We start from the raw sequence: 14,541 nt of genomic DNA, 5'->3' as shown, positions 1-14,541 counted from the left end.
CTAGGCTTAGGTGCTAACATGCACGATCTCCTTTAATTCTCGGCCACACCCTAAAAAACAGGTCTGACCACCACCCCCATTTCAGAGATAAGGAAACTGCTATGCAGAGAGACTGGGTAACTAACCTACCATCACAGAGCTAGGAATGGCAAATGGGATGTGAATCCACATCTATCCCACTAAGAGTGTGTCCTTACCCATCAGACAAAGATTTATGTCACAAGTAAGTAACATCCTTGTGTCCTGTAATTGCCAATTTTGAGGATAAGTAGATGTACTGCCAAAAGGAAGCTATCACCCTTGCAGGGCTGCTGATAATCTGCAGTGTTCCTTTATGAACAGTTAGAAAAAGTCACCCTATACAGGTAGACAAATTAGAAAAAGGTACTCCTATGGCCAGAAAAAAATTAGTAAAATGGGTCATCTCTGGCTTCACAAATTAAAAAAACCATCCCTCAGTGAAGCTAGGCTTGGCAAACTGAGCATTAGAATGAATGTCAGCCCCCATCTACTGCCCACTGCGCAGAGGTGCATAACCTTACATGGCAGCCTTGACCCTGGGCCTGTTTCTTCATTTGCAGAACGGGCACCCTGCCCCAAGTCACTGCTGAAGTCACTCTCATCATGCACATGCACTGGCGCCAGCCAGACCTGCTCCTGCAGGATAACCATGCCCGCAGGCTTAACTCGATATCCTTACCTCATTGCAGCCTGGGTTATCTACCAGTTGATGGCTGCTAGCATGGAGGGGCTGACCAGCATTGACGGGGTTCAGAACAACCTTGTCACCTATGACCACCTGGAAAGGAAAGGAGCAACAGACCTTTGCACAAAACTGATAAAGACTGCAGACTGACCAATGGGCAGTTCTAGGAGACATATGAGTTTTTGTTGAAGAAGGCAAGGCCGATCCCCAGTAAGTATAAAGATGCAGCACATACCAGGCATCCTTCAAAACCTGACCCTGTACAGAGGGGGTCATGTTTACAAGGCTAAGCCTGAATTTTGTTCCCCAAGTGTCACTGATTTTACAGAGATGTGTCAAAGCCAGTCCAGAGCAGGGGAAATAAAACACTTATATTTATTACGTTCAGTTTAAGTTATCTATATCAGTAAGTTTTAAGTAAATTTAAGAAAAAACAAGAGTCTAAGGTAACTCTTTATCTTGGACAAAGCCATAATTTTATGTTTCTAAATCAATTACTTTCATATTTTTACTGTCACCCACATTCAGAAAGACATTTCCTATGATCAAGTGATATATAGAGCCTTATACCTGATTGTATATTTATAATATATATAATAATATACTATATATATAACAAAAACAAAAGTTACCCCCCCGAAACAATACTTATTACATGTAACACAGTCTGATCTTTCTGTTCTATTCTACTTTCAAAAATGACAGTCACAACCACCAAATTGATTTCATGGCCCAGGAATGGGTCTACACCTATTGTTTGTAAAATACTATTTTAAATTCAAGCCCATCTCATCTTAAGTCATGGCCACACTGATTCCTTTAAGGATAGGAGAGCAAAGGGTGCGCTGAAAATGAAAGTCAGAACAAGGCACACGTCTTTTATAATTTCACAGAGAAGATGGTTTCCTAAGGTGCAAAACCATCTATTTTCAGCTTATCACATTTGAGGAGCACATACAATTGAATTTTCTCTAACTCCAAATGAATATAAATTCATTCGATAAATCCAACACTTTTGCTGAAACCTAAGTTTTACTGGGCTCTTCTTTCTGTTCACAGTTAAGGATCAATTATTTACCAACTGTGTCAAAGCCCAGTTTTAAGGTTAAGGCTGGTTGAGCATTTTGAGACTATTTCATGCTGTTTGACGTACATTTTTCAATAAAGAGCAGCTACTTTAGAATCATAACAAGATCAAAAATATAGCTGATAGCATTTAATCATAGTCACTGTTAGGTATATGCCCACGTAATGGCTAATTCAGCCAACAAATATCAGCACTGCTCTAAGTCTCCCTGAAAAGGCTTCCTACGGCTTTATATACTAGAGAACCCTCAGGAGTGGGCCCTGCTCCAGACCCACTGCATTGCTGAGCACAGTGGGGAGCCTGCTGCTTCTTGACACAGGAACAAATGAGGCTTCTCTCAAAGTCTACTCTCCTTCCCTACCATGGTTATTTCTTTTCCATCCTCCATCCTTTACTGACTTTATTTCCAAAACAGAAAAGACATTTCTATTCCAATAATGGATCTAGAATTATAGGGACCCTGTCCAGGACATGAATATGGGATAGCTGTTTTGTGGTAAAGTTCCTAAGGCAATGGGCTGTTCATACAATGTTTTCAGAAGTCGAGGAGGAAAAACACAGTGACTGTATTTAGGTCACACTTCTCTCCACAGTTCCCTGTTTCCCAAACATTAGTTTCCATAGCAATTCCCTTCTCTTTATACAGGACAAGCTTCTGGTTCCAACTTTTAACATCTCTTCCTTGACTCTAATATACAGTCACGCTTGAAGGCATGGCACGGAACACTTTCTAGGCGGACAGTCTGCACTTACGCTGTCTCCGATGGATCGCAGCTTATAGAATGGCTGAATATAAAACCAGGACCCTTCATTTCCAGCCTCATCCAATGTGACTCTCATGGCATTCTTCTCCAGCAGAGCGGGGAGCCTCTTATTCACTGTTAGGTATTTATTACTTTTCAAATGCAGGAGCTAAAAACCCACCAAGATAATAAAGTGAATGTCAGCAAATCTGAATCTCCTGCCACTCCTTCTCTCAATCATATCAACTATATAGTAAACATTCCTCCTACCACTGAGCTGCTGGTAGAGTTAGAGATTCACAAAGCACCTAAGGCTGCAGATGATTAGAAAAGGAAGAAGAAAAAAGGGAGCAGAATGAGAGGGCAGAAGAGAAGAAAAACTATCATGTTTTATTTTTCAACATAGCCTTGGGTAAGATGGATGTTGCTCAGGTCAACTGTGCCATCAGCCCCTGCCATCTGTCAGTGGGATGGGCCTCCCTGTGTGAATGGGCTAAGGAAGGGCACTGTAGCCCTGATGCATAGGTGGAGCAGAGGAAGGCCACTCTGAGCACAGGCAACAGTTTAAAAACAACGCAGGGCCAAGTGAAGTGGCACACATCTATAAGCCTAGCACTTTGCAAGGTGGAGGCAGAAGGGTTGCTTGAGCCCAGGAGTTCAAGACAAGCCTGGGCAACACATGGAGACCTCGTCTCTACAAAATTAACCAAGTGTAGGGTGCACACCTGGAGTCCCTGCTACTCCGGAGGCTGAGGTGAAAGGATCATCTGAGCCCAGGAGTTGCAGGCTATAGCGGGCTGAAATCACACCACTGTACTCCAGTTTGGGTGACAGAGCAAGACCCTGTCTCTAAAAAAATTAAATTAAATAAAATGCAACCCCTTTGAGGGTTGTCAATTCATTTGGAAGAACACGGCTTGAATTTCCAAGTACGTTATTCTTGATTTTGGGGTAATAATTACATGAGGAGTATAGAAAGACTGAAGACCTAGATGGGATATAATGTGTCTGATAGTCTAGACCAGAAAGAGTTGGCTAAGGCTTCCCTATTCAACAGGCTATAAGAAAAAGTGGACGGGAATACGAAAGAATGCCCAATCCCTTGAGAAACTGTAAGACCAGCATGAGACTCCATTGCTAACTGCTAATATCCCCCTTTTCAAATGTTAACAGATATAGCTGCTGGAAGAAGTGTTAGGAGGCCCTCCAAATCTCCAAACAGTGCTGCTGGGGGTGGAAGAATATCCTGTCTGATCCATAAGCCCTGATAACCCCTAGCTAAAATAAACAAGGAGAAGGCAACATCTTCCCAAGTCCTTAATTATTCCCCTGGTGAGTGGTCCCTGATTCTGCATGCATCTATCCAGGTGCCAGACTCAGTTGGTTTATAAACCAAAGTTACCTACAGGTAGGCCCCAAGATCCAGGCTTGGGGAAATGAATAATAACTAAGATTAATTACTGTGTATCCACAGCTTATTGTGGGACAGGCACCTCTCAACCATCCTAGAAAGCAGATGCCATTATCATTTCCATTTTACTCGTGAGCAAAGTGACACAGGGCAAGATTGCTTGCCCAAAATCTCACAATGAGTTACAAAACCTGAACTGGAATGCATTTAAAAGTTAACATCCTTAGCCTCTGCACCTTTCATTATCATGTCAAGCCATATTCTCCAATCTAACCAAATCAGGAAGTTTTGTACTCTGAATTTCAGGGCACTGGCCTGGCCTAGTGATAAAGCTGCCATTTAACTTGGGGCACACCTGGACACTTGTGTCCATTCTCAAGTGGATGGAACTTAAGGAGGAGGAAGGAGGTAAGTGGAACTGGCAGGATCTAATCTTCAAGCAGATTTTGGAAGCTACTTTCACTATTTCAAAAGGCCTAATGTAAATAACCCATTTAACACCAAAAGGTTGCTTTTGCCAATCTTTTACTAGTGTTCTCATCTTTCTGATTAGCCCTGCTCCATACCTCATAGCAAGAGAAAGGGGGAGGGCTCCTTTGTAGTGAGTAATGTTTACACAGTAGGCAAAATCTTTCAAAAAGAAAAATATTGAAGGAAGAACACCAAATGGGACTAGGTGCTCAACAGGTGGTTACTGCTATCCTTTGTGCCTGGGCAAATCAAGAAAGCCACATGTGGCTCTGGGCTTCCACAGTTTTCTATAAGACTCGCATGGACTCACAGGAATCTTCTGAGTGAAACCTGTACTAGCTGTTTTGTGGATTGTGTTTTATTTCCATGCCAAATTTAAAGGTACAAAAGATAAGCAACCCATGAGACCAGACATGAAAACAATCAAGTATTTTTGATAACTATAAAATGTATCAAAATGATAAATATTTTTTATTTAAAAAGTCCCAAGATACAGAATTGCTCTTATTACCTCTGGGGAACAGCTCTTGGCCAGCAGATACAAGTTATAGGGAAGCTAATTTTCACCAAATAGGAAGAATTTTCAAGTATTACAAGTTAAACAGAACTGTAACAGCTGGTTCTGTTTTAGGTAGGAAGTTTCCCATTTGAAGTGTTTGGAGTGAAATGATCAGCCACAGAGAGAAGTCAATGCTCACACTGAGAGACGACCAACAAAATAGCCCAAGAGTCCATCCCATCTAACAAGAAACACTAGACATTTTGCAATAAACTGGCTGTCTCCATGGATCTTACTGTAAAGGTGTCCAAACCCTGTCTTATGCATTTCTTTTCCCAGCTGCATTCTTTGCAACGCTTCAGCTGCAGAAGGGAAGAGCCGCCTTGACCTACCTGGATCACATTGCCATACTGGATTACAGTCCCCAGCAATTTCCTGTTTTCTGTCTCATTTTGCTTCTTTTCCAAGTCTGCAGCGTGCTGTGCATTGAGAATAAAGATTGGTCACAAAGAGGCAACAATGGGTTCTATCCCTCTCCAGTTATGCAAAACAATTGTCGCCAGTTAATACAAGAACCAGAGGAATAAGCAAACCACAGAAATAAGCCAACCCCTGAGTACACACCCTGAGGCTTCCTGACATGAGCCAAGGGTACAAACAGTCCATCAGTCTGCCTTTGCTTTGCTGGCCTTTTTGGCTTCTTTGAAATGTTTTTGTTGTTGTTGTTGTTGCTTGTTTTCTTTAAGGAATTATGGTTATTTACTTAGGGGGAGAATGAGTCAAAAGCTGAAATACCTTCAAAGAAAAGAGGGTCAGGGAGGGACCCCTATGATGTGTGAAAGTTCTTTTAAGGCTTTGGAGTAAAAAGACTGAACTTAAATGCTGGATTTAAGTGGTTTGTGGTTTTCTGAACTTGAATATGTCATTTAATATCAGTGAGTTTCAGTCTCTTCCTTTGTAAAAGAAGGATAAAATGGAACCTGCACCTCACAGGAACTCCACTGCATAGTACCTGATACACTGTAGCATACATTGAGTATTAGCTATTCTTGTTAGATATGATCTATAATGTGATTAATTTTTATAATCATTCGCTGAAGAGAACATTATTACCCCCACTTTTAAAGAAGTAGTTGACTCAAAGTGATTAAAAAATTTGGTCACCCTTGCATAGCTAGTTGGATGATGGGTAGGAAAGGGATTTGTTATACCATTTATCTACTTCTCAGTACATTTAAAACTTTGCTTAATAATGTTGTTTAAATCACGCAATTACTAAGTGGCAGAGATAGTGTTCATATCCACATTTGGATTAACTCCAAATCTGTATAGTTACAAATAAGGCCGGGAGATGTTACTATTCCAAATGTGACATGCTACTAGCGGGGGGAACATGGTAAAGCTGAAGAGAAGGTTTTAGAATAGTCTGGCAGGGCCATCTTCCTGAACACTCATTTTTCTTTCAGACAGAATTTCACTCGTTAGCCAGGCTGGAGTGCAATGGCACGATCTTGGCTCACCGCAACCTCCGCCTCCTGGGTTCAGGCAATTCTCCTGCCTCAGCCTCCTGAGTAGCTGGGATTACAGGCACGCGCCACCATGCCCAGCTAATTTTTTTGTATTTTTAGTAGAGACGGGGTTTCACCATGTTGACCAGGATGGTCTCGATCTGTTGACCTTGTGATCCACCCGCCTCGGCCTCCCAAAGTGCTGGGATTACAGGCGTGAGCCACCGTGGCCGGTCCCCTGAACAGTCATTTTTCATTCACTCACCTGTGCCACTCTGAAAGCACTGTTACCACATTACAATAATGGCGAAGGGCAACAGCTTCATGCTAGCAGTCAGCAAACTGTTACCCCAACCCATCTCCCAGACATAGGCTGGTGGAAAGGAAGTAAAATAACTAAGAAATTCAGCATTGGATCTGATGGACGGTAAAACCCTGATGATAAGAGTGTACTTCAGAAGGGTTTCGAAGGCTGTCTTCCTGAAGTGTCTCCTTTCCTTGGAGCAAGACGCTACCAGGTGCAGTGGGTCCTCTTTCCCAGGTGATGTGTTTTCATTTTCAGAGAACCTTCTGGATGTGGTTGTGGGTCCCCTACCTACTAGCTTCATCATCTTGTCCTCATTACTGAATCTCATCAAGCCTCACTCAGTATTCTCGTCACAAAATGGAAACAATGCAAGCCTTTTAAGGCACTGTAGAGATTCGAGAAAATGTATGTCAGGACATAATTGCCATTGGATCATAAATTTTAACCATTATTATACACTAGTTTCTAAAACTAAGAAATGTTCTGATGATTAACATTGTAAAAGGTGACCTAAGTTGGCTGGGTCAAGAATCTTTCTGTTTCCTTTGAATTCAGCATCTGTTCCACTTCTACCTGGGACATAGGTATTTTTAGGAAAGCACATCTTTGGAGAAAAATGAACTGCAGCAAGCAATCTTAAGCCAAAATGAAACCATATCACAGGAGGGGAATGACCCGCATGTGTTAGCATGGATCACTGCAAGTTGACCGCATCTTCATCAGCTCTTTAAACAATGGTCCATTCAAAGCTTCCCTCTCTCTTTTGGAATTAGTTACCAGACTGCTATTCTCAGAGACACAAGCATAAAATCCACTGGGTATAAGACACATTCAGAAATAATACCAGTGCTTGCAACGTGGCAACCTTTGGCATGCAAGCTGTCCTCAGCATTGTTCTCCTGAACCTTTTCTCTCCTCTGCATAAATACTCTCCCTTAGCAGCCTCCCACCTCTTGTTCTCTCTAATTTCAGGCTTGAGCTTACAACCACTTCAGAGATCTCTTCAGTACCCACAGGTTCTGCAGGTAGTTTTCCAAATAAAACACTGGACTGCATCCATTTGGAATGAAGGTTTATTCTTTGTGGAGAGCCATTTGTTCTTCTGCTTAAGAGTTCTCAGCTAACACTGACTGCAAACTCAAGAGGGGGAAAATACCAAAGGGAAAAAACCAAAGGATTCAGTAAAATAAAATATAACATTTCCCAACATCCAAATATGGTTTTTCTTTGTTCAAAGCCCACACTGAAAAGATTCAACTTTAGAGAGTTCTTAAGTAGCATTTCTTGGACTCAAAGATCATCTTTAAGAAAAAAAATGCTCATGAACATTCCCCTTACTCTCAAGAATGTCCAATGGCTTCAGCTTAAGAAATACTAATATTATGTTCCTATCTACACTTAGAGTAAGTACAGTATAAAAATAGCAACCCACTGGTCACTGGTTTGTCTAGAAAGAAATGTCAAATTGCCCATCAAGAAGGCATATATTCCACATTAACAACTAATTAAACACCAGCAGATCTAAAGAGCATGGGCATTTGTCAAAAGACATAAAAAAAAGTAAGAGAAGAGCAAAAAGTTAAAACAAAATTGGAGAATAAATATCTAAAAGCTTCTCTTAAAATAAAGATATTCTTGGCCAGGCATGGTGGCTCATGCCTGTAATCCCAGCACTTTGGGAGGCCGAGGCAGGAGGAACATCTGAGGTCAAGAGTTTGAGACCAGCCTGGCAAACATGGTGAAACTCTGTCTCTACTAAACATACAAAAATTAGCTGGGCGTGGTGGTGCATGCCTGTAGTCCCAGTTACTTGGGAGGCAGAGGCAGGAGAACTGCTGGAACCTGGGAGGTGGAGGTGCAGTGAGCCTAGATTGCGCCACTGCACTCCAGCCTAGGTGACAGAGAGAGACTCCGTCTCAAAAGTAGACAAAAAATAAAATAAGACATTCTCAAATATCACATCTAAAACTCTGTCAAAACTCTGTTAAACTAGGAGTTAATACTACTTTAATTCTGTTATAAAGTTTAATGATGACTGAGCCTTCACATTACCACTGAATAAGTATTGGATGTATTAAGCTTATGGACTATTTTAAGAATTTACTCTTCTTATAAGTTCTCTTTGTTTAAGGAGAAAACTCTCCATTTCATTTTTTAGTAAATGTAGAAATATCAAATTTAATTAGTTTCAGTTCACATGTCCGTCGTTATATAAATCCCTCACAAAACCAAGTCTGGTATTTAGACAAAACCATCCATGATTCTTTTTAGGTTCAACAGGCAAGGCAATAAGGTAGGTGAAAAGGTAACAAGGAACAAACACTGCAGGCCACTGATCAAGGCTGTTTCTGCCCTCAAAAAAAAAAATGAGATCCGGTTGGTTAAATCCCTCAAGTACATTCCAAGAATGGGTCCTCACTGTAAGATAGTAAGTTAGCACCTTTCCAAAGGATACTCAGGCAATATCTACCAAAAAACATAACACTGACTTAACAATTTCACTTCTAGGAGTTTCTCATAAGCAGACAACCTGGCACATGCACAAGGCCATACAACTTTTCTTCAGAATGGCAAAAGTTGTCAGGATCCTGAATATCACTCCCTACCTAACCTCTGCCCACAGAGACTGGTTATCTAAAATTATAGTACTGCCATACAAGGGAGTAATCATGTAGCCATTAAAAATGAGGAAAGAGGCCAGGTACAGTGGCTCATGCCTGTAATCCTAGCACTTTGGGAGGTTCAGGTGGGCAGATCACCTGAGGTCAGGGGTTCGAGACCAGCCTGGCCAACAGGGCAAAACCCCCATCTCTACTAAAAATGCCAAAAAAATTAGCTGGGCATGGTGTTGCATGCCTGTAATCCTAGCTGCTCAGGTGGCTGAGGCAGGAGAAGCACCTGAACCCAGGAGGCAGAGATTGCAATGAGCCAAGATCACACCACCGCATTCCAGCCTGAGCAACAAAGTGAGACTTCATCTCAAAAAAAAAAAAAAAATGAGGATAGAGATTCCAATTTATTCACAACATATTAAATGAAAAACAAAGCAGGTTAAAGAAAGGGAAGTAGAATAGCATACTCCCCTCGATAGTTTAAAATGTGGAGACACAGGAACAGAACAGGGGTAGGAGAGCAGGGCAAACATCAAAATAAAAACCAAGGTTATCTTTGAGGAATACAATTTAGGGTCACGTGAATTAAAATTTTTCTCCTTTTCCTACACATATGGTCTAAAATTCGTATCCTAAGTACATGTGTGTAATTTCTTCAAAAACATATTCATCACGTCTCTGTGTCAAGTAGCTTGAATTTTTAAAAGTAATCTAAGTCAGGCACAGCAGCTCAGTCTATAATCCTGGCACTCTGGGGGCCAAGGCAGATGGATCGCTTGAGCCTAGGAGTTCAAGACCAGCCTGGGCAATGTGGCAAAACCCCAACTCTTCAAAAAATACAAAAATTAGCTAGGCATGGTAGCATGTGCCTGTAGTCCCAGCTACTAGGGAGGCCGAGGTGGGAGGATCACTTAAGCCCAGGAGGTTGAGACTGCAGTAAACCATAAACATGCCACTGCACTCCAGCCTGGGTGATAGAGCGAGAACATGTTAAAAAAAAAAAAAAAGCCATGTTAAATATGTTACCTTTTCATCATTTCAAAATCTGTTACTCTTTTCCCTTGAATAATGGGTTGCAGACTGTTTTTAATTTCTAAGGTGGAAAACACACTCTATGATATGGTTTCTACTACTATTATTCACCACATTCCCTAAGCAACATCAAGGCTACCCCATCATAGCCACCTGTTATTTTATTTCAGAGACAGAGAAACTATTATCAAATTACAATAGAAAGGTTACTGAAACCATAAGAAAAGCTTATTTTGTTAAAGTCAATAAGCTCTGAATCATGTAATGTGATATTGAAGCAAAGCTTCGAAAAGCAAGCAATGCAACACCCAGACAATAAGGACCTGTCACTCTTCTGGCTCTTCCTAGCTCATCAAAGCTGTGACTTAAGTGATCATTTCTCAGAGCAAAACAATGTAGGTGCTTGTTTCAAGGTAACAGCTACAATGCTGTCAGAAAACAGTAGTAATGGCTTTTAAAACAAATTATGTGTTTTGCAGATGGGAAAAAGCTCATTTTGTCAAGACACCTTTAGGAAATCATGACCAAGAGTCAAAATCCAGTTATTCCTGCAGAAGGAAAGGGCATAGACAGTAACCAGCCACTAGATGTCACTCTTTTTCAAAGTGCTGTATATGTTGCTTAACCGAGTCAAATGGAAGTCAAGTGGTCTAGACAACTAATTCCTTAAATGGCATTAATTTAAAGTAATCTGACCTCTGATTGGGGTGCTGCACAGTAGTTGACAAAAATAAAAATGAAAACCCACTGGAGACTAGCCATCAGTCCCAAAGGCAAAGAGGCTGTCCAAAATAAAACAACTTATTGGCTGGTGGGAATGTAAATTGAATGAAACATGTGGATGACTTTAAGACACTAGGGGAAATGGTTCCAACTAAGCAGGAAAGTAAGAACTGCAGGACGTGAAGCACAAAGGCAACATTCAAGACCTGAAAGTCACATGGGTAATCTCAAACCAGGGAAAAGAAGCGGTTTCCTTTCTTATTTTTTAAAAGCATAAACAGCATGAAAGAGATCACTGTTTTTCTCTTTTTCCTTTTTAATAAGGAGTTGACCATGTCTGATCGCCTTAGCTTCGGACTTTTTTCAACCACACTGTTTTCTTCACAGTTCATTCATAGGAAGGAGTGCCAAAAGGAGTTGCTGATAAAACATAAAATACAGAACACAGGTTGCAAACGGGGCTGAAGAACCACATCCAGCCTGAGCCATTTATTTTGGTGTTGAGTATGTATTTCAAGCCTTAATTGAATTAGCTTCCAACATCTTTTTTAAACTGAGATAGTACATATAAAAGCATGGATTTTTATCTTCTCTTAAAAAGCAGAGGACATGGCAGCAACTCTCAGCCCCCATTCCCAAGCAGTGACAGTAAGGAAGTAGAGCCGCCCCCTCCAGACCCACCCATGGGGCCCTCCACTTGGCAGCACTACCCACCAGGCCCACTTTATTCCTGCTGGCTTCCTGTAGGGCCAAGAGTAATCTGAATTTACAACCCCTGTGGTAAAAAGTGTGGGAGAGGAAAAGTTGGAGATGTATTAATAAGATCTCATTGAACAGTATGATCCTTATACCAGAAAAGCAACGTCAGGACAATTTGACTTTAAAGACACACAGACTTTCCATAAGATAGCCCCCTACAGGCATATGCACTAAATATAGTTACGTCCAAGACTGATCAACCTTCCCCACCTATTCAACTAGATTCCATGTTCCCAGCGCAGACTTTGGGGAGATTATGGATTGGTGCAGTGATTGGAAGAAGGTGCTACTCATGTTCAGTGGACAGGAGCTAGGGATGCTGGGTACACTGAATGCATGTTACAGTCCTATGCAAGGATGAACCATCATTTATCCCATACAATTCTGTCTAGCTGGATATTCACATAGGTTAAAAAACTATCTGTAGGCTGGGCACAGTGGTCCCCGCCTACAATCCTAGCCCTTTGGGAGGCCGAGACAGGAGGACCACTTGAGCTCAGGAGGTCAAGGGTGCAGTGAGCTGTGATGGCATCACTGCACTCCAGCCTGGGAGTAACTGTAATTACCTGAACACAGCATCCCACTCCATTTTACATATCAACAGAAATCACAGCTCTTCATGATTTCATTAATACTATTAATGAATTTTCCAAAAGTACAAGTACTACTTAATGAAGAAAAGAGTACACTTTGCATTCTTCACAACATGATCAAGAGCTGCTGATTATTTTGGAAAAGGATATGATCATCATCCCAAAACGATCACACAACAATCCTGAATGCCATAATCCCAAATGTTAACATCCCCAAAGGTCAAAAAAGACTGAAATCCCCAAAATATAGTTCCGGAAAAAATAATTTTAAAATTCTTTAAAAGAGATGGCCATTTTTACAAAGGGATTTGAGAAACATGTGAAAGCACAACCGAACACAAGCCATTTTATACAATAAAATGGGAAATAGTAACATACATATTTTTGCAAGCATGAACACTCAGGAATACTAACAATCGTCACAAGGATTATGAGCAGATTAAACATAAAGACATAGGTCAAAAAGGGAATTGTAAAAATGCACATCACCATGGTTGATGATTGTATGCACCAAGCTTCGTACTGCAGTCATCTGAAATACCATGACATGCAACATGAGTCTTTTGACAAGATTGATCAAAACCATGGAGGATCACCACTGGATGTACAGTTGCCCAAAGAGCTGAGATCTTGAGTAATTTTATCTTTTACAAACACAAACATCTCTTCACTTATCGAGGAAAAACATTTCTTCCTTTACAGGGGAAGTTTCCATGTTTTTACATATTCACAATGTTAATGTTGTGATGATGCACATTCATGAAGTTAAACTTGCAAAAGAATGCCTAAAATGAATCAGGACTCTGTAAAATTAGTCTCCACACAATGTAAATCTCCAATATTGAAAACGTTGTGAAGATGAAATACAAAGCATAGTGAATTGTAAAAACCAGTGCTGACAGGGCCAAGCATGGTGGCTCATGTCTATAATCCCAGCACTTTAAGAGGCTGAGGCAGTGGACCACTTCAGGTCAGGAGTTTGAGACCAGACTGGCCAACATGGCAAAAGCCTGTTTCTACTAAAACTATAAAAAAATTAGCTGGGAGTGATGGTGTATGCCTGTAATGCCAGCTACTCAGGAGGCTGAAGCAGGAGAATTGCTTGTGCCTGAGAAGTGGAGGTTGCAGTGTGCCAAGATAACGCTACCACACTCAAGCCTAGGCAACAGAGTGAGACTCTGCCTTAAAAACTAATAATAATAATGCTGACAATTTAAAATAGTGAAAAAAACCTAAAAATCTGACATAAGAAAAAGTGTAATGCAGAAATAGATGAAGGCACTTGCACAGAGATAGTCTGTAAGAGCTGGCCTAACATGCAACTATCCTGTCATAAGGATTTTAGACGTTAGGGATTTAGACTTTTGGAAGTGAATTTTAGGGATTTCAACATTTGGGAATATGGCACTTGAGATTATGTCTTTTGTGATTACGATCAAAACCCTTCTGGAAAACCACACCACAGATAACATGCTTTCCGCATTGCCAATACCCTTTACCAGCACCAGTCACAGTCTACAGCTGCCTCACTCCTGGGGTTTATGCAAATAGGTACAAGCACTTACTTCCTTGTGTCTTCTAGAGTAGTCATTCCTGAGCACTGACTTAAGAAGAGTATTCAATTTATTATATAATTTATTACTTACCTTTACATTTCTCTTTTGTAATCTGGTATCCATTATTTATGAATTTTATTCCATGTTCATAAAGCTATATATTTGCTCTAAAGAAGGTACAATGGTTTTGTTGGGATCGAGGATGTCTGAGATAAACATCATTATTAAAATAGTGATGCAATTCCAAAGGTCTTCGAAGCAATCTCTAGACTCCAAGTCTTTGAGTCCATTGTTTCTTCCTCTTCTACCCTTCAAATCCCACAGGTGCCTCTGACTGAAGCTTACTTGGCATTTCCTTCTTCCTCAACAAAGCCCTCCTTGACCTCTGTGCCACACCCTCCTATTCAGCAAAGACAGATGTGGCACCCTTCCTATGGGCTCCCACCGCCTTGGTCTGTCCTGTAATACACTACTTATCATTATCTCTTTGTTCTCGGATATTCAGCTCCCATAGGGTTACGACTGTCATAGTTC

General features: G+C 41.0%; 1 protein-coding gene across 1 annotated transcript in view; it reads right to left on the bottom strand.

Moving 5' to 3' along the window:
- Positions 1-14,541, bottom strand: part of ITPR1 (inositol 1,4,5-trisphosphate receptor type 1) — a 354,215-nt gene that overhangs the window by 204,684 nt on the left and 134,990 nt on the right. Inside the window, exons 6-8 of the mRNA XM_054245889.2 lie at positions 5,310-5,396; positions 2,547-2,705; positions 701-799 (exon numbers count right to left, since the gene is read on the bottom strand). Of these exons, the coding sequence (XP_054101864.2) occupies positions 701-799; positions 2,547-2,705; positions 5,310-5,396 (345 nt within the window). The remainder of the gene's footprint in view (positions 1-700; positions 800-2,546; positions 2,706-5,309; positions 5,397-14,541) is intronic.

Source organism: Callithrix jacchus, chromosome 15, assembly GCF_049354715.1.
Source record: "Callithrix jacchus isolate 240 chromosome 15, calJac240_pri, whole genome shotgun sequence".
Classification (NCBI taxonomy): Eukaryota; Metazoa; Chordata; class Mammalia; order Primates; family Cebidae; genus Callithrix; species Callithrix jacchus.
Note: the sequence above shows the minus strand (reverse complement) of the source record. Positions and strands in the feature narration are given on the sequence as shown.